General features: G+C 43.5%; 1 protein-coding gene across 1 annotated transcript in view; it reads right to left on the bottom strand.

Annotated features, from left to right (window-relative positions):
• Window positions 1–19,005, bottom strand: part of LOC139059237 (uncharacterized) — a 53,099-nt gene extending 34,094 nt beyond the window's left edge. Inside the window, exons 1-2 of the mRNA XM_070537382.1 lie at window positions 18,934–19,005; window positions 2,583–2,683 (exon numbers count right to left, since the gene is read on the bottom strand). Coding sequence (XP_070393483.1) covers window positions 2,583–2,625 — 43 coding nt within the window. The 5' untranslated portion in view covers window positions 2,626–2,683; window positions 18,934–19,005. The remainder of the gene's footprint in view (window positions 1–2,582; window positions 2,684–18,933) is intronic.
• Window positions 19,006–21,529: the final 2,524 nt, after the last annotated feature.

Raw genomic sequence — 21,529 nt, 5'->3', positions numbered from 1 at the left:
TGTCGAAACATATTGATCAAATAGAATATCAAACGACGATTTTCTTCTAGCATAAGCGCTAGGCTCTTGAAAGCTTCGCGACAGTCGACAATCCTCTTGTTCACTCAAAGAAACAGTAGTGAACATTTCTCAGAATGTCCAAACCGATTTGTACACGCAGCTAAACGTACGTTGTCATTTATAGAATAGCCAGAGCGTCTTCGGTATTTACGCAGCGATATAGCCAGGAGGCTAACTAAAAAAAAAAGAAAAGAAAAAGAAGCGCTTAGTCTCAATGTAAACAGCTTATACTTCAGCTTAGGTGAATGGACAGCAAGATAAGAATGCGAGTTTGAAACGTATTGGAGATTGAGAAATGGCAGGCCGATGTCTTTCCCGAGCATGCCGTGAGTAAATGACGTCATGAACGGCAAAAAAGAGAGGCGTCTTCGAACGTCGACGTCGTAGCAGTAGCAGTAGTTAAGAGCGTTCAGGTAATCCTAGCGAATAAGAGGGCGCGTCCCAGGCGGCGTTTCATGGACGCTCAGTGTCGCAAACGCAGATATACATATTTTATGATGTGATTACACCAGACCTGTCGGCAAAAATGAATAAATAATAATAATGGTTTCACAATTACAAGGGTCCTAAAATTTCAACAGCACTGTGACAGCTTCACGGCAATCAATGTTAGCAATAATGCGCAGCGTGAGCAACTGTTAAGTAGAACACGTGAGCATACGGCGCGTGCGAACAGCGGGAGTGCCACCAATGTCTTCCGGTCGCAATGGCTTCTTCCATTTAACAGTAGACCGCACTCTAGGCACGATTTTGCAAAAACTTAAGGCAGAAGGAATAGCATAATTATGCTCAATTAACTCTAATTAATAACGACTTTTTCTTCTCCAGCCTTATATCGGCTTTATCCACACGTGCTTCGATCAAAGTGTCCGACGTTCGTCAACCTATATAATTCGATGGATTATGAGCAGAAAATATAATGTCACGCGAAATATTTTGTTGCAGTACGCTTCGCTGCTTACTTGAGTGAACGCAATACGCTAGTCAATGGATGAGCTAACGGAGCGGTGTTTCGATACCACGCATGCCTTCGCGCTTCACGCATTACAGACAATCCACGTCTTGGAACTGCTAGAATAAGCGTCAGTGTGTGGCGTGGTTTTTATGCAAATTTTCGCATAAAGACATGGTGCCGAACCCATTATTACATTAGACAGAGCTGTCATTAGATCATCATCATCATCATTAGCCTGGTTACGCCCACTGCAGGGCAAAGCCTCTCCCATAATTCTCCAACAACCCCGGTCATGTACTAATTGTGGCCATGCCGTCCCTGCAAACTTCTTAATCTCATCCACCCACCTAACTTTCTGCCGTCCCCTGCTACGCTTCCCTTCCCTTGGGATCCAGTCCGTAACCCTTAATGACCATCGGTTATCTTCCCTCCTCATTACATGTCCTGCCCATGCCCATTTCTTTTTCTTGATTTCAACTAAGATGTCATTAACTCGCGTTTGTTCCCTCACCCAATCTGCTCTTTTCTTATCCCTTAACGTTACACCTATCATTCTTCTTTCCATAGCTCGTTGCGTCGTCCTCAATTTGAGTAGAACCCTTTTCGTAAGCCTCCAGGTTTCTGCCTCATAGGTGAGTACTGGTAAGACACAGCTATTATATACTTTTCTCTTCAGGGATAATGGCAACCTGCTGTTCATGATCTGAGAATGCCTGCCAAACGCACCCCAGCCCATTCTTATTCTTCTGATTATTTCCGTCTCATGATCTGGATCCGCCGTCACTACCTGCCCTAAGTAGATGTATTCCCTTACGACTTCCAGTGCCTCGCTGCCTATTGTAAATTGCTTCTCTTTTCCGAGACTGTTAAACATTACTTTAGTTTTCTGCAGATTAATTTTTAGACTCAATCTTCTGCTTTGCCTCTCCAGGTCAGTGAGCATACATTGCAATTGGTCCCCTGAGTTACTAAGCAAGGCGATATCATCAGCGAATCGCAAGTTACTAAGGTATTCTCCATTAACTTTTATCCCCAATTCTTCCCAATCCAGGTCTCTGAATACCTCCTGTAAACACACTGTGAGTAGCATTGGAGAGATCATATCTCCCTGCCTGACGCCTTTCTTTATTGGGATTTTGTTGCTTGCTTTATGGAGGACTACGGTGGCTGTGGAGGCGCTATAGATATCTTTCAGTATATTTACATATGGCTCGCCTACACCCTGATTCCGTAATGCCTCCATGACTGCTGAGGTTTCGACAGAATCAAACGCTTTCTCGTAATCAATGAAAGCTATATATAAGGATTCGTTATAGATAACTCTCTTTTATTGTCCTCTTATATTTAAGCATTCCAACAGAATAATATTCTGCAATGTGCAAGAGGGCGGGTACTAAATTATCAGAGAGTAGTAGAAGAGAGATTACTCAATCGGCAATTAGGATAAGCCGCAGCTTTAGGTCCCCAGACTATACGCCCTTTATTGTTTTAACCACGGTTGATTACATCAGTCAAGCACAAGCACCCGCAAAAGATTGATAAGCACGTATCAGAACGATGCACTTACCATTTGCCATGATGTACAGTACAGCAACCGATAAAATGAGCATGATAAACAGGACAGGTCCTATCTTGCACAACACGAGCTGTTGTACGCGCGTGCAGTTTCTGCAAAAAAATTGAAATTGATATCGAACAGTGCTTAGAAAAATGCACCCCAAGTAATGCGCCAACTAAGGATGCGAGTGCGAAAGCCTCTAACTTCGACTTACTCAGATTTTCGCCTCCATCTTGATGCAAGACGCCCACTCAACCGGAATTAATGGGCCGCGTGAGAATTCAAAGTAAAGACATATGTGCTAGCAGCGACTTTCCTGGGGCAATGTTCTGGTCAGGGCCGTAAAGAGCAGTTCCTTTTCAGTGACGTCACCAGGCGAATGAGTTAACTCGATTGTGCATGTCTCAGTTTCTCTAGCCAATGCCGTCAGACACGCTTATTATGCACGCCTATAGTCTTATCAGGACCGTACGCTAGCCCATGTAGGGACCCTCACAAGAGGACGAACATCGATTACAATAATAGTGACAAAGACGCGACGGCCATTATTGAAGTGATCCTTACGGCTGCGGCAGGTGCTACTATGTGTAAGTAATATGCGCGATCTATCTAGATGTCTGGGTCTCGCCTCTAACCTCACAATGGATGCATCCACGCGTGATAACTTGCTGCTTAACGAATTCCTCGCAGGTCAGGAGGATTGCAAAATAAATATAATAGGCACATAATTAACGGCGACCTGCCAGCCAGCCGGCTTAAGCTTGAATTACTCTCCTTGCGCCTTCCTTGTTTTTACTTACGTAAGCTATAGGAAAAGCAGAGGTTATAAATACAAATTAGAAGTATTCACGGCGCAGCCCTTTGAAGGCCCTTAGCAAGTTCCTACTTATTGCGCTCAGTAGGCTTTATTGCATTCGAAGATGTCCGCGATTCTGACGTCAGCACGCAGGAGTCAGCCTGCATGCAGCAGTTCTCAGTTTGCATAGTGAAGGTGAAATTTAGAGCGTGCAAATTTTACCCTGCGGCAGTCTAAGTTGAGCCGTATTTATCTAGGTCGTTTTTACAGTCACGTATAGAAGATTTGCTGTATAGCCATCTACGCGTTTGAGGAAACACTAAAAAGTACGCTTAAACATAAAGAAGACAGGCAAATTTATGAGCCACTAATAATAATAATAATAATAATAATAATAATAATAATAATAATAATAATAATAATAATAATAATAATAATAATAATAATAATAATAATAATAATAATAATAATAATAATAATAATAATAATAATAATAATAATAATAATAATAAATTATTAGCGTAAGAGTTTCATCAGCACCAATGCATGAAAGGCCTGGCAAAGCTGCATTGGGCTTGAAGGGCAGAGACGACAGGCAACGTTTACAAAACTGGAATATCGTGGACACCACAGAATATGCAAGAACGCTTTTTTTTTTTTTGCGGCAACATGCTAGAGGAAATGCCCTAACAGCAATGAAGCGAAAAATAAAAGAAAACAAACCACGTAACTTAAGCGAAAGTGCAGTGTATAAGGTAGCTCTTGTACTATACAAAGCAACGGAATAGTGATCATGCAGTTCTACAAGTAAGAAATATTAGCGCCTTCTTTTTTTCTTTTTTGTTGCAATTTGCATGTTGCCGGTGGGTCACTATGTACCGAACGAATACACGTCCTATCAGCTATGAGAACACAGGAAACGAGGTCTTTGAGGCCTTCACCCAGAAAGCTGCCCATCTCCTTGCGGTTCCCGACTTGGTGAAGCAGGCGCAAAAGGCCCATGGAGATGATGATTAAAAAAAATTATAGGTGGTATATAACACCGGTCTGTCACCAAGTGAATCTCAGCAGGCTGCAGATTGCCGTAATTCCCGTTTTACAGTGTTATGTGTTACGGACTTATTTCAGTAGCCGTTTCGATTGGCGATGGTGACTGCCGCTGCCGCCGCCGCCGCCGCATTCGCCAGGAATGAGAAAAAAAAAAGAAAACAGTTGCAACCGGTATCGAATGTGAGAACTCAGCGTGTGAGCCAGCTACTCCCACTGCGCCACGCCAGCTTTTTCTTTTATTTATTTTTTAATTGCCTCGTTTGTAGTGCTATATAAAACAACAAACGGCATTTAAGAAAACGAGATAAATTAGTAAGTTTTCAGCACCAAGAGCTGACTATTTTAGTATTCTTTGAGCGCTATCAAGGGTTCCACCCTCGACAGCCACGCAGGTACACAATCTTGGGCTTTCTGAATTTCTACAAGTCTCGACATGCATTCTCGAAAAAGCATTCGTGCAGGCCGAGCATCCGGGTCGCAGTGAAACCCCGCCATACGGGCGCGCCATAGACAGTGAAGGCCAACTAGCATGATAAGGTCAAACGGAAGTCCATCATCGTTTTCTTTGGATAAGTACCTAATATCCTGGGGATCTAACGGAATATCCTTCTCGATGGTCCTCTGAAGTACATCCCAAAAGAAGACACCCGCACAACAATCTAGAAATACGTGATGTATAGTTTCTACTTTCTTACAGATCAAGCAATGTGATCCCAAGGGTAAGAAAAAAACCACCATCTTCTAAAAGGTTCTGCCAGGCAACGTACCCGTACGAAGCTTAAAAAAGAGACTTAGTCCCTGGCGTTACTTGCACTCTTTCCACCCACTTAGGCACGTCTTGCCCTTGGCCTCCACTGTATATGGCCCTGTACATTGGAACAGGGAGAACTACACCGCAAACATCTTTGTACAGTGTTTTACGTTTCACTGAAAAAAAAAATGTGCTCATTTTAAAATCTAACGGACAAGAACCGTATACTTAAAATAACTTCTTTAAGAAATACACAAACAGGACCGGTGTCATACTCTCTGTACAGACTACATAGCCAGGTAACGCGCTCCTTAGCCTCACTTGGCACACCGTGCGCAAGAAAGGATCGCGTAAGTCTTGGAAAAATAAAAACCTGTTTATGATCTGTCGTATAAAGAGGTGCGTCACTTTCAAACGTCCGTCCTTGACTTGTCGGAACAAATTCGTTCGACTGCATCGTTCCCAATTCGAAGCCCACACAAATACAGCGAAGACTCGGTGCAACTTCTGTATGTTTACTCTTGAACAATGCAATACCTGCATTACATACCAGAGTTTTGCGACAAAAATAGATTGCGAACTGTAGCTCTTGCAAACATTGACAGATGCCCACCTTTCCACCGGTTCGCTTTTATCTGTGTTTCTCTTGTTTGCTCTTGCCAATAGTCATTGTTATTTATTTTTGTAAATATTGCAGCGAGACGCCTAAGTATTGAACGGGTGTCGTCAGCCAGTTAAAGTTGGCGAAAGCGATCGGGGTCGAAGGCCACTCTCTATGCCAGAAACCAAGATTCTTTCCCCAGTTTACAAGGCTTCCAGTTACCTCGCCGAAACCCTTCATTGTTGCCATAGCTGCAGCTACACTTTCTTTATCTGTACAACAAGCTGCGACGTCATCCACATACGCCTGAATTTTAACTTCTGCTGCATTTTCATCTGAAAACGTGACTATTGTTGTCTCTCTCTCTCTCTCTCTCTCTGTCTCTCTCTGTATATATATATATATATATATATATATATATATATATATATATATATATATATATATATATATATATATATATATATATGTATATATATATATGAACGAGAGTCCTACCCGATTTGGAGAACGAAACTTGACCCATTGCCTTTGAGGGACTTCGGCGACTTTCACGTAAAAACACGAATATGCACGCTTCATTGTTTGAGCTGTACCGCGTAGCAAATTAATTTGTCTATATGTAACAGAAATCACTCGCATGGAAGCGGGCTATTAGACCTTTGTCACCGTAATAGCCCCGCTTTCGTGCCAGTCGTTTCTATTATATACAGGGAGGAATTCAAGGGAGTTTGCATTGGTAGCGAAATAAACAAACCATCGTTAAATTTTTCACCACACACGTACGCGCACACACGTGCACACAAAATGCACGCGCGCACACAACGCACACTCTCGTCAACTTGACGTTGACACTGTTTCTATGTGACCGCAAGTGCGCCGCTTGCAGGTTGCGGGAAATGAAATTTGTAGAGAATAAAGTTCTAAGTCAGAGGGCGTCCCTATACAAACGCCTGGCCTCCTCATTTTAATCATGACTATGCCATGACTACGTGTTTGCTCTTCGAACTTAATACTTTGACTGCATACGTTTTTATGATACTTCGAGTTAGGAGCATTCTAAGGATACCATGCACCTACAAAGGAGCACACTATCACGAGTTAATATAGGTAACACCAGCGAATAAAGTTACGTCGTAAACTTGACAAATTAGTAAGCACATTTAATAGAAATTCGAATGTATTAAGCTTATAATGTAGCTCCTATTTTAGAAGTGCACAGAAAGTTAAGAAACGTGAGCCTTCAATAAAGATTGCGAGAGTAACAGCGCACATATAGAAAACGCCAACAGCTACAAAAACCAAAGGTATGTTTAACCAGAGCAAACATGAACACTATTTAGAGAGCTTTAAAAAATTTAATTGTAAAATGAGCTTTCCTTGAGGAGCGTTTGTGTAAGCAGAGTTGCAGTTACGCTCAAGCATAGGCGTGCTGTCAGCCATCCTCAGCACTTTTCTGTGTAGGAATTCGCTTTACGCATTCTCATTTAAAACACGTAGCAGTGCTATTTTGCACACCCTTCTCCGCCAGTGAGCATATTCAGTCCGCGCGCGTGACGCATTCTTTCAGGCGTCAGCACGGTTGCCCCCCCCCCCCCCCACCTTCCTTCCGCTGGAGAAGCCTTCAGACCCCGTCGCCCTTTAATCACAACTCCCGCCAAACTGCGGGAGTTGCTAATGCAAGATTTGCACCTTTAGTGCTGACGGACAGCCATAAGGTGTATTTCTGGGAAGCATCGTCAGGGGACGCTCCCCACAACAACGCAACAATCAAGAGCATCGCTAGAGAGTATACAGTACACGTGCCTTTAAGGGACGAATGCTTTAACTTGTGATGACAGTGCACTTACGCAGCGGCGCTAATTGTTCTTGCCATTTCGTTTCTTTGCCAAGTCTCGTGCTGCAGCCGAGGCAAGCTTTTTACGCTCGAAATACCGCGCCGAGGGCTGCCGCTTGTTTTCTCTCTGTGCTGTACTAAGAATGCAACTCGTGCCGTCGGAGGGCGTTATAGCGCAACAGTTTTCAACACTACAAAAAAGAAAGGAATAAGAAACAAAGGCAAAACTGAAGTCCTTGTTTGCACTGTTTTCTTCATGCGTCGACAGCTAATTCCGTCTTGGGATAGCTCTTGCAGTTTCAAAGAAATTAACAAAAATATTTGTTTGCATACACTTCTGTGCTGATCCGCTGCCCAAGTCTTCTTTCCTTCTTTTTTTTTCTTTCTTTCTTGGGAGATAATTAAGGAATGTGAAGAGCAGCGTGAAAATACGTAAACACGCATTCCGATAATTTCAAGCATCTGTCAGCTTTGCTTAAAGTAATGTTATTAAATGCTACAGAGAACGCGCAGCAACTGCAACGTGCCAGCGCGATCGGGCAGCCTTATATGCATATGAGGCATGAATATATGCATATACATGTATACACTGTGCGACGCGAAATGTCATGTTGTGAAACTTTTTATTCAGGCATGGTTTAAGCCGACAGGTGTGCGAGTGCATTTGCTACAGTTTTGTGTGTTTATCTTTTCTTATTTGCGCCTTTCCTTTTGCGACCTTTCAAAGAAAGTGCACCTCGTCACAACTCTGGATGCCCGCAAGAACACATTCCCGCGTCATGATGCCTGCATTCGTTGCCAACTGCACGGAAAGCTTAGCCCCGTTTACGTTAGACTAGATTACGGCAATTCTCAATGGTGATCACTTTTTTCATCGCAGTGTACTATACGGTACAGCATCGTTATATTTTACCAGGGCCAACACAGCCACATGCTTTGAATTATACATAGTTTTGTCAGCCGGGGATTGTTCATGGGTGACGGGTGCAAACCAGCACGAGTAAATTTCGAGGTTCGTCTGGCATTAAAAAAAGCCGGCCGCATTTTTTAGGTGTAACCTTGCTATATGGAAAGTGGCCTAACCCTAAGGCTGTTTATACGGACAATCAATGTTTACACATACTCAGTGTTAACAGCGCACGACGACCAACGTTAACGTTCACGGTTTCTAGACGTCTGCGTATTCTATAGTGAACTAAAGAATGTGATAATAAACCATGGCATGCTTCACGTGCGGAGGTCTGTGTGCCGTATTCGCGAAGATTCGTACGACATTCCTTCCTATTGCGTAAGTAAATATTACGCCTGCGTGGTTTCTCTCGTTCTCGGAGTACCGGAAACGTTCGCGCACCACTTAAGCCGTATACGCGAAACGCAGAACGGAAAAGCAAGGGCGGTGCCAGAGATTTGTTCCCAGCCCGCGATATGTACAGACTGCTAGCGGGGAACAGGCAACCGCAAACTGAAAGAACGCGCCTGCCCCGTCTGCGTGTCTACGTAGATATGCAGACTTCTTCGAAGGCTTCCGCCTTCGTGCAATGTTATCAGGCTTGTTTCTTTCCTGGTATCAGCGCTGTAGCGTCGGTATATTTTCGTCAAATTTTACCGTAGGAAAGCAGTTTGTGGACGGCTGTCGCGCCTTTGTAAATGCAGCGTGGTTGCGGCGCAAAGTTCTGGTGCGCTTGAGATAACGCTTTTATAAACAGGTTAGGTTAGGTTAGGTTAGGTGGTAGAAACGGTTAGAAACAGCCGCGAGGCATCATTCGCGCACCAGACTGAGCAAGTGCACTGTAGAGGTAGTTATCCAAAGTAGATTGGAAAATTATTCTTCAATAAAGAAATGGACGGGGAAAAAAGAAACTGCGGCGATATCGGTGACATATAACTTTTCTTTTTTCGCCTGTTTTCGGTTTCTCGATTTTTCCCCTAGTTTCATTGGGACTTCCTGTTGATCTGGTTACTCCCATTGTTTTACGGGGGTGGAATCTGCTGCATAGTTCACTCTTTTATGGGAGTAATTCTTTTGCTCCCTTCATATGACTTCCGCTTTCTGGGTGTATACGAAAAAGTGAAATGCAGGCGATGCGCTTGTAACTGATCGGAAAAGTGCGGATAACCACGCAAAGGACATATGAGTATACCGAAATCGCACCTGTCACTGCACGACACATCAAAGCATCAACAGTACATATATCTGGCCCATTGAGCAGGTGTATGTTTTCAGGAGATTGTTCGCGCATATGAGATGTGTCGGCCTTGGCGTGGGTGATGAAGAATTGACGATATTACAGAAAGTTACGCAGTATTCATGACAAACTTTCCACTTTGCCATATCGAGACCAATTAAGTTAAAATCAAGGAAAATTCTGGTTTTTCAGCGTGAACCGACAAAAAAATTCTATCAAAGATATTGTGAAAAAGTCCGTCCAAACGTCTCTCTCTCTCTCTCTCTCTCTCTCTCTCTCTCTCTCTCTCTCTCTCTATATATATATATATATATATATATATATATATATATATATATATATATATATATATATATATATATATATATCAAATAAGAGACAGCGCTTCAAAGCGTTTGCTAAATGGAATCAAGAACCGTTAGATATGTGGAAGAATCTGATAAAATGGAAACATCCCCTTTTATGAATATAGCATCGCTCGTGAAACATATACTCGTATGTGAAAATACACAAGCTGGAATGGAAGAGACAATTTTTTTTTTATGCACATGCGCTTATTGCTCAGAGTCGCTGTAATGTCATGTTACGGAAAAACAAGAAGAAGAAGGAAAAACTAAGACCCTCCGATGACGAGGGACACACAGCATAACGCTGTCCTCGTGTAACTGTCGCCAAAATTATTACCTCTATCTTTTTCTTTATTGAGGCGCGAGTGTGAGAACAGGTTCAAATTTCCCTGAATTCATATAGCGCAGATTCTTGTTGAACGTTTCTGGCGTTGGAAGCATGCTACGTTCCACGTTTCCGAGTATTACAGTAAATAAGGCAACGTACAGTCGCGGACAGAATAAAATGGACCACGGGATCTCCGAAAACGTTCAATTCCCGAGCAGCCTGTAGCAGTAACCAGTAAAACTGCCCGCGACAACGTTGTTAGCATATTCTAGTCGAGGTCCAAAATGCAAATACAAGATTGCGTTGTGAGGTTGCGGAGATATTCAGCTTTTTCTTAGATTTCATGCTCCATAATATTCTGTCCGCGACTGTACATCTAACTAATTTCGAGTTACTCTCCATAATTTTTGAGCAAAGTCGTTGAAAGACAAAGTGCATTTACCGCATCAGATTACTGGCTTGTCGCGCAAATAAAACACGTAGAATCCATTAGCAATAACTGTAAAGACAAGCCGCAGCATGAAATTCAATTTAAAGAGGATAAGTAGAACCCCTGCTTGCTAGTCTCTCATGTAAGCCTAGGCTTTTTCGGCTAACGTCAGACAAGCGAGGTTGCTTTCATTCGGTAAATCTAGTCGCGTTGGGTTCATATTTCTGGCATTTATGTTCTTTTCCAGAGGTTAAACGCAGCCCAAGGAGCCATATGATAACACTGAATGCCCAAATACCAAGAGAAAAAGGCAGGTTGCAGGCTAAAAGCACCCCGAGAATAACATGGCTCAATTTTTTTCCCTGTAACTACCCTATAAACCAAACAGACCATAAAGCCGGGCTAAGCATAGCACAATTTTTTTTATTATACCCCTGAAGTGTACAACTAGGTATAAAGGAGGGTGAGCTTCCCAGTAAAAGGTTTATATTCTTCACAATAAAATTGGGAAGGGGTGCGGGCGGGTTTAATGTCCCGAAACTTCTCAGTGAGTTACGAGGAACGCAATAGTGAAGGGCTTACATTAATTATACCACGTGCGCAACAAGCACACCACGCATGCGTGTGTTCATTTTGTTTTCATCGCAACGCGGTCGCCTCGAGACCACGTGATCAGCCACACGACGTCACAGTCACTGAGCCAACGCGACGGGTATTATTCATAAACGAAAACTGAAATAAAGGCGGAAGAAACGACAGCACATTGGGGAACCGAACCCGTAACCTCTGCGTGACGTCATTATGAGGAGGCTGTCGTCATCGGGGAGCGTGACTTTGTGCGTCATGCTCCGTGCGTCGTCGCCGAATTGTACCTTTTCTCCCTCTTTCATTCCGTAGGTTAAGAATATCAAGTTTACCGCACATTCAACCATCATCATTAATTAGTTTATACAATTCAGCGAACAAAGTGGTTAGTTTCCCACATGAATTTTTTTGGTTTTATGGACTATTAGTTTGACGTGGAAGGTACAGCGCGTAGCAGGTTGTGTTTGCGGTGGCGTAGTTGCGGTACTTACGTCATGGCTGAAAATAAAAAAAAAACGAATGTAGAAGAAACATCAGGCTCGCTACCGAGCTTGTCGACTGTTCACTAGCATGTATAGCAAATGTAGCATGTGTTTCTGCTAAAAAAGACTTCGTTCAAGTGAACACAAGCGTATGGCATTCGCCCGTGCTCCTGCTTGCCCTGTGCGCGCTTCTCTAAAGTATTTCCGCCAAGCGTGACGTCACTCAGAGATTCCAGCTATTTTCTCGGCTAGTTGGTGTCACATCGGAAAGTGAGAGCCCATACATACACGTGCGATGTGCTTGGTCGTTCAACTCTAATGTCCACCTCTATTAAGTGAGTAATATACGTTTCAATATGGGCGACGATGGCACATAAAAAAAACTGGGTGGTACCGATCGAATTTTTTTATTTCCAAGGCGTGGTTTATAACGGCTCTCGGAAAGCAAATTGCTTGGGAAGAAAATAAACACGAGAAAATTACAAACAATGATTATAGAACACTGCCGCCGGATCACGACTGCCATTAGACGGATTGCGCAACGTTTTGTTCAACAAAGACGTAGCGCATTGCTAGTTCTCTCCCATGAATGTACATGCATTCAGAGGAAACAGAATGTTGCAACTCTAAGCTTCGCATTCACGCAAAAAAAAAAGGACAAGTATAGTATGAACTGCAGAGTGACACAGCTTTTCCAGCGATAAGGCGTGGTATGCGAGTAAAGTGAGGTAAACAAAGGCGGATGTTCTGCGCCCAACTCTTGGAAGCAATACTGTACAGGCCTACACTACAGAATCTCTCGCTTGCTAGAGTTCATGCGAATACCCTGCAGTAAGGACGGAGGCCCAGTGCAAAGCATTGCAAAGCATTGCAATGCAATGCAAAGGCAGTGCAAAGGCATTTGGATCACAGGGTTATTATGGCCTGTTTATTATGGATATTCAGAAACGCAGATCTGCATCTTAAGTTCAATTTGCTTCATTTGCCAACAAGACGAGCTTAATAAAATTATGGAAGCTTTTCACAACACCACGGGTGTAACACGTGCAAAGGTGTGTCACATGTACTGCATGAGCTGCACCGAACTGTAGTAAGAAGGTGGAAAAATGTCACGTTCAGAGACAACTGTCATTACGAAACATCGCAATCGAGCCCAGCTATGGCCAGCGCTTTTGTAAGCGACCAACGCCCAAACAAGCTTCAAAAAATATTATCTTACAGGAAATGAGGGAAAAGAATCAGTACGGGGGGGGCCTAGACCTCGTGTAGGATGACACCAGATCCCAAAAAACCTGGCTCAGAAATCCTCGATGGCTATCTTAAGGTATTTATGGCCATCTTATATCCGTACATGGTTCAGTTTCACATCGACTCCTTTTAACGAGTGATTACGCAAGACAAACGAAACGCGAAATGTTGAATTTCATGCTCGCCCATCCGACAACGCGTGAGCATTAAATGGCAACATGTGCGCTGCTTAAACAAGCCTTTCGTGTTTGCCGCCGCATGCAGAGTCTGTGTCCGTGGATCCCATATTGCCAAGTAACGATCGCAGGACCGCATTTTAGGGGCCATTGCGTTACACTTCCCGGTCCCGCGCATCGATCATTAGGTTGTAAAACAGAGAGGGGGCGACTTTACAGCCTATATACATTTGGCATCGCAGTACACGTAGCACCAACAATACTTGAACGACAGTTCAAATATGCGTTGTGCTGAAATGGCCATAGGTAATGGAGGGAAAAATAACGACCACCACACATTCCGTTTGGCGACCTGCCCTCTCTAAACAGCCGGTTATAACCGCCTTTGTTGCAGCACAGTTTTCGAACAAAGATAAAGACATCTGCAAACGCCCTCCCCCCCCCCCCCAAAAAAAAAGAGAGAACAAGATATTACAATGAAAGACGCGAAAAGTGTGTCAGGCGACCAGCCGTAGAACCGGGCTTGTATACACAGTATGTATTGCTCATAAAGGACACACCGAGTTAGTGCTTCGCCATCAACTGCCTCGGGGAAATTTCACAAAACCTGCAGATTATAGTTATATGCATATTTGTCTGGCTGACGTGTCACATGCAAGTTTCTTTCACGAAAACCTTGAATAACTGTGGCAGTTACACTATCTTTATTGCAGTTCCTGTCTTCGTCCTCGTCCATGGAGGGACATGTACAGATATAGTGGAAGCGACTTGGAGGTTTCATCAATTAAGTTTACATTATAAAGGCCACACAAGTAGGAATATCGCCACGAAGTGCACAGCATGTTCGAACGCCTTCCACGCTCCAAACAACTGGACTACAGTGCGCTAGGGACAGTCCCTCGGCTTCCGTGCATCCCATACTACACAATGACTTACTGCCTAACAACATGGAGGGTGATTCTAAACGGGGCGCCAGTGTTTTGCTAAATATTCGGTGTTTCAATTTAAGAGTAGATCACACCATGCATCGAGCTGTAATGCGTACACCGTCCACAACCACACGATCGGTTGCGAGGGAAATGCAGGGTGTTCCGGCGAACACTCAAAATTTTTTAAAGGTTGCCTGTGGCAAACAGCACAATTCCAGTGCATGAGCTGGTCTACTCGAAGAGGTGGACATTACTTGCACGAAACACAGAAATCCATAATTGACTAATTAACAAACATTCGCTAATTAAGTTATGGCCGTATTGCAATTTACAAATTCTAGCCGTGGAGTTCGCAAAAGGCGGGACCACTTGGAACGAATTCTCAGGATGACAGCAGTTTCGAGACATTAATTCCCGAACATTGCGGCGAAATGCATTGGCGTTCCAGTTACTTTCTTAACGAAACGTCGTTTTATCCGTTGACGCAAAAAAGTAACTGGAACGCCAATGCATTTCTCCGCAAAGTTCGGGAATTAATATCTCGAACCTGCTGTCATCCTGAGAATTATTTCCAAGTGGTCCTGCCTTTTGAGAACTCCACTGCTAGAAATTGCAATATGGGTCATAGGGTAATTAAAACATAAATAGCGCATTTTTGTTCATTAGTCCATTATGGTTTTCAGTTCTTCGTGCAGGTAATGTCCACCTCTTCAAGTAGGTCAGCTGATGAACTAGAATTGTGCTATCTGCCGCAGCCAACCTTTAAAAAAATATGAAAGTGTTCACTCTAAAACTATGTATTGCATACTAATCACGCGCGCAGAGTGCTTCGCGCACGTTTGACTACAACGACGCACTACTTCGTAAAACGAATTTGCCTTCTGATTCTCAGCTGCAAACATGGTGGCTCAGTAGCCCTACTGATCTTCAAGAAATATAGCACAGCAGACACAGTGGAAATTTGGCGCTGTTTCTCTCTCAGAACTGTAATAACCCCCATTGAATCAGAACTGTGTCGAATGAGTGAAGAGACAATAAAAAAAATCAACCACTTACCTATTCGTGCGCGTTGAAATCTAAATGACGTTGGGAACGAATTGAAGAGGCAGGGAAAAACACTGTGACGACCGGTTTGGACCGGGCGTCCTTTTCTTCTTCTTCCTTTTACAAAAATTCTAAGTTGACAGTGATGGTGATTGCGTTTCATAATGGCGCATACACACAAGGCGGATAAACCGCACAAATTGGAAACGAAATGAGCAGCTATAAATAACAATATGTAGGAAAAATAAGAAACATACTTTATGAGCAAATATAGCGAAACTGAAAAAATAGCAATTGAAATTTGAAGTTAGCAGGCCTGGAGGACGCTATTTTCTTTTTCAATTTTTTTCTCATTTTAGCATAGCGTTATTATTGGAAAACGCTTTAGCAGTACTTACGCTGACTGCTCGCTTGTTGGCACTGGAATGTCGATAAACTTGAGCCCCCCCCCCCCCCCCCCACTCCCTGAGCACGCACACACGCACGCACGCACACACACACACACACACACGTGCGCGCGCGGGGAATAAAGTATAAATAAAAAGAAACGTTGCTTGATTATCTAGGTTGAACGCGGCAACGATATAAGCGCCGCCGCGGACCTTTCACTTGCACTGTGAGCGGCAGTATACAGGCAATTTACGTCTTTTAAAGGGTATGTAGGCCATATACGGTGGGAATCAGCGGGGCGAGGTAAGTAGCTCTTTATTTAACAGCAGAGGGGCTTGCCGACGTAAACGCATTCGTCTACATGCTATTCTGCAAGCGAGAGGGAAAAGGGATAGAAAGGTCCCAGGAGAATGAGGACAGAGGAAAGAAAAAAAAAACGCCACTCGATAGGATGATTACGCTTCCGAATGAATATATGAGTAGTCTTTAGTACTGTTTTATATATATATATACATATATATATGCTATGTACACTCACCCACAAAATATTCCGGGGTGCGCGAGCGCATGGCGAAACGACCCTCCTTCCATTCTAGCGGCGCACCTTTGGTGTGGAAACCGACGCCGGCGATATCCGAATGTAGCGGCGAGGTGCCCGTCTTGCGATTGGCGCTGTGGCGGCTTCAGCGGGCAAAACTATGTGAAGCGTGTGAAACGAACGGGGTGTTCTCCCGCAGAAGAGCGTGGCAGAAAACGCGCTCCATAGAAGGGGACAGGCAAGATGAAAATGGAAGTCTTGATTTCCGTTGTACAAACGAAGTTTGGTCCGTCGAAGCCCCCACAGCGCCAATTGCAAGAGGGGCACCTCGCGGCTACATTCGGATATCGCCAGCGCGCAGAGGAAGCAGAGGAAGTCAATTGATTCAATGCAATCAAACAACAAATCGAATGATTGAGACGTTACTTTGATGGATAATGCCAGGGACTAAATATGCTTATTAGCTTCAAAGGGTTTTGAATACTGTTGTCATATTTATATTGTATATGGCGCTTTCACCACTTTACGCTCTACGGTCTAGTGGAATGTGTTCTGGTCCATTCAAAGGAGTCACAGCTACCGCAACAGGGGACTTGTAGTGTGACCAACAAGGTAGAGAAGGCTGCTCCCTGAAGCAGAGATCAGTGGGTGCAGCTAATTGAAATGCGGCAAACAATTTCAGGAGCGTTTCCACGAGCACTGCAGAATACGAGGGCTGTTCAATAAGACTAAGACTGATGGTCTGAAATCTCTTCTCTTTTCTTTGGTGTTGTTGAAAATTATTCGTCCGCGCTTTTATCTCTTTCTCTGTGCTTCCTGGTAAGAGAAATGGACGCGTCCCACTATTTCTTCGAAGCCTAGACATGATTCAAACCACCTTTTGCCACCTTCCTAAAAATTGCCTCCAATGTGTTAACTACGCCTTGATCCATGTCTTGTTCTATGCCAAAGCAATCTCATTTTTTACTTTTACGCGAAGATTCGCAATGATCTTACTCCACGGTACAGAGAAGGACATTTCTTTGACATGAAATAATCTGTAGCTAAGACATCGGAGAAGATATTTAAGTAGGTGTCAAAATATGCGGCTTCACTCATGTTATCCAGGCTTCATAGAAACGATGGTATGCGCTCATTTCACTTACTCGGGACCATATAAAGAGATATAGAAGCGACAATAATTTGTTTTTTTGCAGGAATTACAATTTCAGAGTATCAGATTGTCTTCATTGCCAATCATTTCCTCGTGGCTCCATGCTCCTGAGAATATCAGGACAGTGGCCAGGCATCCCGTTGTTTGACTCAGGCAAACAATGAACTGAAACCTTATTTTCGTCTTTAACATAACGCTACTGTGCATGCTTAATTATTTTACTCCTTCGAATCCCGACACTGGGAGTATGTCTACAGTGGCTAGTTATAGCTTGTACGCGAAAGAGGCTGCGACCTCATCCGCTCCCAATTAATTCAAAGCTAAGGGCTCGCGCGTATTCGAAGTGACTAATACGATTCGAATGCTTTTGTTTCGAATGAAAATACTCAATTAGGGCATCGTACAGCCAAGTTTTTCGGATATTCCATTACGAATAATATATAGGTTCGCGACTCTCATTTTAATTTATCTATCAAGAATAAGACATGTATGCAAACTTTTTTTAAATATACTTTTAAGAACGCGTCAATACAAACAGCTTATCTCAATAACTACGACAATGCATACCCAATGCATACCCCTCTCCGTGAGAGGAGACCAAGCGATGACGAGTATTACCACTTATTTCTCGCTGTCTGGGCGGAAAGCCATGCAGTAACGAGAATGAATTCGGATCGAAGCGGGCGTATGGTCGCGCGCGGTCTCCGCTATATGGGCGTTGGCATGTTGTTACGTAATCACAGTTAGGGTGGCTATCACGGTTACCGGCGACGACAGCCACAGCAATTCGGGGTATGCGACGGGCATGCGCAATAGTCCTAATATGTCACGTATTAGCGTAACGCAGATACAACGCACCGAGGAAAGCTAAAGCTCTGTAATCTCGTCAATAATGAGACAGTTACGCCCGGAATTCCATTCCGCTGCTCAAGGACACTGCTTGCGTACGCCTCCAACCTTAGGCAGTGCTGCCGGTTAATTGTGAGATGAAGTGTAGGTGCGAGTTAAAGGCTCATATCAAGAAAACTATACAATCACCAGGCCTGCGACTTTGCCAAGATGACTTGCGTTGTATATACTACTCATTTATAACAAATTTAGCCAAAGTGAAATTTCGTTGCAGTTAGCCTTTAACGTTTGAAAATGTACGCATTGCCAAAGAAACACGAGCAAGAAGACGCAAGACTTTATTAATTATGAGGGCTCTCACAGCGGTAACACCACGGTCAGATAACCAAAAACGAAAAGTGAAAATTAGAAGAGTCAGGAAAGCATAGTGTAAATAGTGAATAGTTATTACTTTGGAATAATAACTGCGGAACGATATCAGGCGGTATTCGGCACTCTGTCGCTGTCTTACTTGTGCACGAGAGACTGCCTCTCAAGTAATGCACTGAGCGAATGAAACAGGCCATTTGAGCGCGAGGCCTTTGGGAAACTTGGCGATATATGTATATATACCCATTTTAGCTCAAAACACTGCACTCACCGCAAGGACGAGATTAAAGATGCGAGGGCGAGCGCGCTTATTAACTTGCCTGCAGCCACACCAAGAGCTATGTATGAGCCTCACGCCCCCTGCGCAGCGTATTATAGTGCAACGGTAGTCAAGCGTTCCCTTTAGCGTGTTTCATCCGCTGACGATTGCACAGCCAAACGCGATAGTCTGCAAGCGCCTCCACGCGGCAGTCCCACAAGTGGCTTATCTGTTGACGGCATCTTTCTTTTCTCCGATGTACACGTACATTTATACCACCTTTCGCCTGAGAAATGAGAGAACTTGGCAGCCCACCCGGTTACGTAAACTACTTTCGCCTCGGATGCACGACGCGGTCTTGAAAGCGGATAAGTTACGCTCCAAGCGGCAGCAAACCAGCTACACGCCAAAGGAAAGACGGCAACTCGTCCAGTGAGGATAGTGCACAACGCTTCCAACTTACAGATAGATATATGATTATGCACCTTACAAGTGTTCACAGTGACCATATAGATTACCACTTCCTAATTCTGGCTGGCGCTCTCTGTGAGGAACTCATAAGTCTACTTTCTTTCACCCTGACATCTGTGTATGAACGCTTGTGCGGTCTATCTGAAAAGAACATTTATTCCCTCCCTTACGATATATATGTATTAACCCTGCAACGCACGCACGCACAAGTACACAAGCACTGGCATCCCGTATCACGTGATACGCCAAGTTTATTTTGTCTTTTGTTGATAGGAGTGAACACCATTATTCGATTGTTCGCAAGTGCATTGCAGGTACGACATGAAAACTTAAAAGTCGCAATGCACGAGATCCTGTTAAGTAGCTTGCGCTTGTCGTTTAATTCTTGCGCGGGCCAGTATGCTGGATCCTGGTGTCGCCCGACTCGTTAATACTTGTTTACGAGCCACCTAATACTTCCATAGTGCTTAAGTTACGTTAACCATTTGGGCTTGACCAAGTGTGACTGCATTTGTTTATTTATTTATTTATTTATTTATTTATTTATTTATTTATTTATTTATTTATTTATGGAAACAGATACTCACAGAGCTGTCCAAGTAACCTTATGTAACTGGAAAACGTTTCAGGCGCCTTTCCGTTTTTCCTCGTGAAGGCGGTATACTGCGCCTGGAAAGCTAAATTTGCAGGAAACTGCTGAAAATTCCTGGAAGCTGAACTAAGGATCGTCGGTGTAAAACGAGGGAACACAGATAATGAAAAGATATTACTTTTCGAAGGCAATAACTTAATTTAGGGTTACATTGTCTGCTAGCAGGAACTACGGATATGTGCAGCAGAAAGGTAAAAATGGCGAATTTGGTGGCGCCAGCCACTCATATGTTTCCTTGATGTTTGGCAAAATGCTGCTGGTTATGTCACATGCTGGATAGACAAGCAGAACAAAAGGCAAGCAGTGAAGAATTTGGGAATAGAAATTGGCAGAAGTCGGCATCAAAAGCAGCCGAGTGTGGAGTGAACAAAATGGGACATAAGGGTGCGTAGGGGTGTAGCGGTGTACTACAGGAACGAAGTGAAAACATTTCAACAGGCTTCCGAGAAGGCTTCGCTTATAATTCCCAGATGTGCGTAGGATCCGCCGTTGTCTTCTTTATTTTTTTTCTAAAACTTAATTTGAAAAACTGCGAAGCAAACTCTGAAGCTGCGCGGAGGCCGTGTTCGAGGCATGCTTGTAGTTGAAGGAGTTTCAAGGCAGCTTCGCGTATTCTGCGCCAGTTTTCTGTGTTCGTGCAATAACAATGTTGTAGTGTCGCGACCTATTTACTATACTGTCTGAGGTACTCTACTGCGCTCAAATGAGCTTGTTCCTGTTATGTTTGGAGGGGTCGAACTTTGCGTTTTAAAAAGCGTACCGTAAGGAAACTAAACAACTCCCCGCGAGATGTACTCTCAGTTAAGCGCTTCCGGGAAAGTGGTAGGAAACCGCAAATTGGGTTTTTTGAGCGATGATACGGTTGGAGGTGAACTTCAGTCAGGTTGAGTTGAGAATTCGATGCGTAGAACCGAATGTGAAGATTAGAGCGCCGCGAGAATCATTACCGAAGTAAAGTAAAAAGACTTCCCGCATACCGAGGCAATCAATTTCAGTGACATAAGCCTGCCTCGTATTTCCCTGTACTTCTGGAACGCACGGGAAAACGTTTTGGATTTAATAAACGAATTCTTCATTGTCGCACAAGCAAGCTTTCAGCTTCTTTAGGAACTTTTCTTGTTCCCATTTTGTTTTCGAACTGTAGTATGGGCGGATAAGTATGTTTGCCAGACAACTGAATATGTTTCCCATTTGTCCAAAATTATTACAGGAAAAAAAGAAAACTTATTTTCCAGAAACGTTCCATGGTTTGAGCTTATAAAAGACAATTTATTCAATTTACAAACTAATGAACGTAGCTCTTGCAAAAAAATATTTTTTTTCAACTTACAAACTAATGAACATAGTTCTTGCCAAAGCAGTTTCCTCGAATATCTATGCACAGCTGCCAGTGTTCCTGGAGGTCAAAAGAACATTAAGCAGAGAAAACTGCATCCGGCACGCTAATCTGCACATTAGACAAGTTCTTTCTTTCTTTCACTCCCC

The sequence above is a fragment of the Dermacentor albipictus genome, chromosome 4 (genome assembly GCF_038994185.2).
Source record: "Dermacentor albipictus isolate Rhodes 1998 colony chromosome 4, USDA_Dalb.pri_finalv2, whole genome shotgun sequence".
Taxonomy (NCBI): Eukaryota; Metazoa; Arthropoda; class Arachnida; order Ixodida; family Ixodidae; genus Dermacentor; species Dermacentor albipictus.
This window is presented reverse-complemented; position numbering and strand designations above follow the sequence as displayed.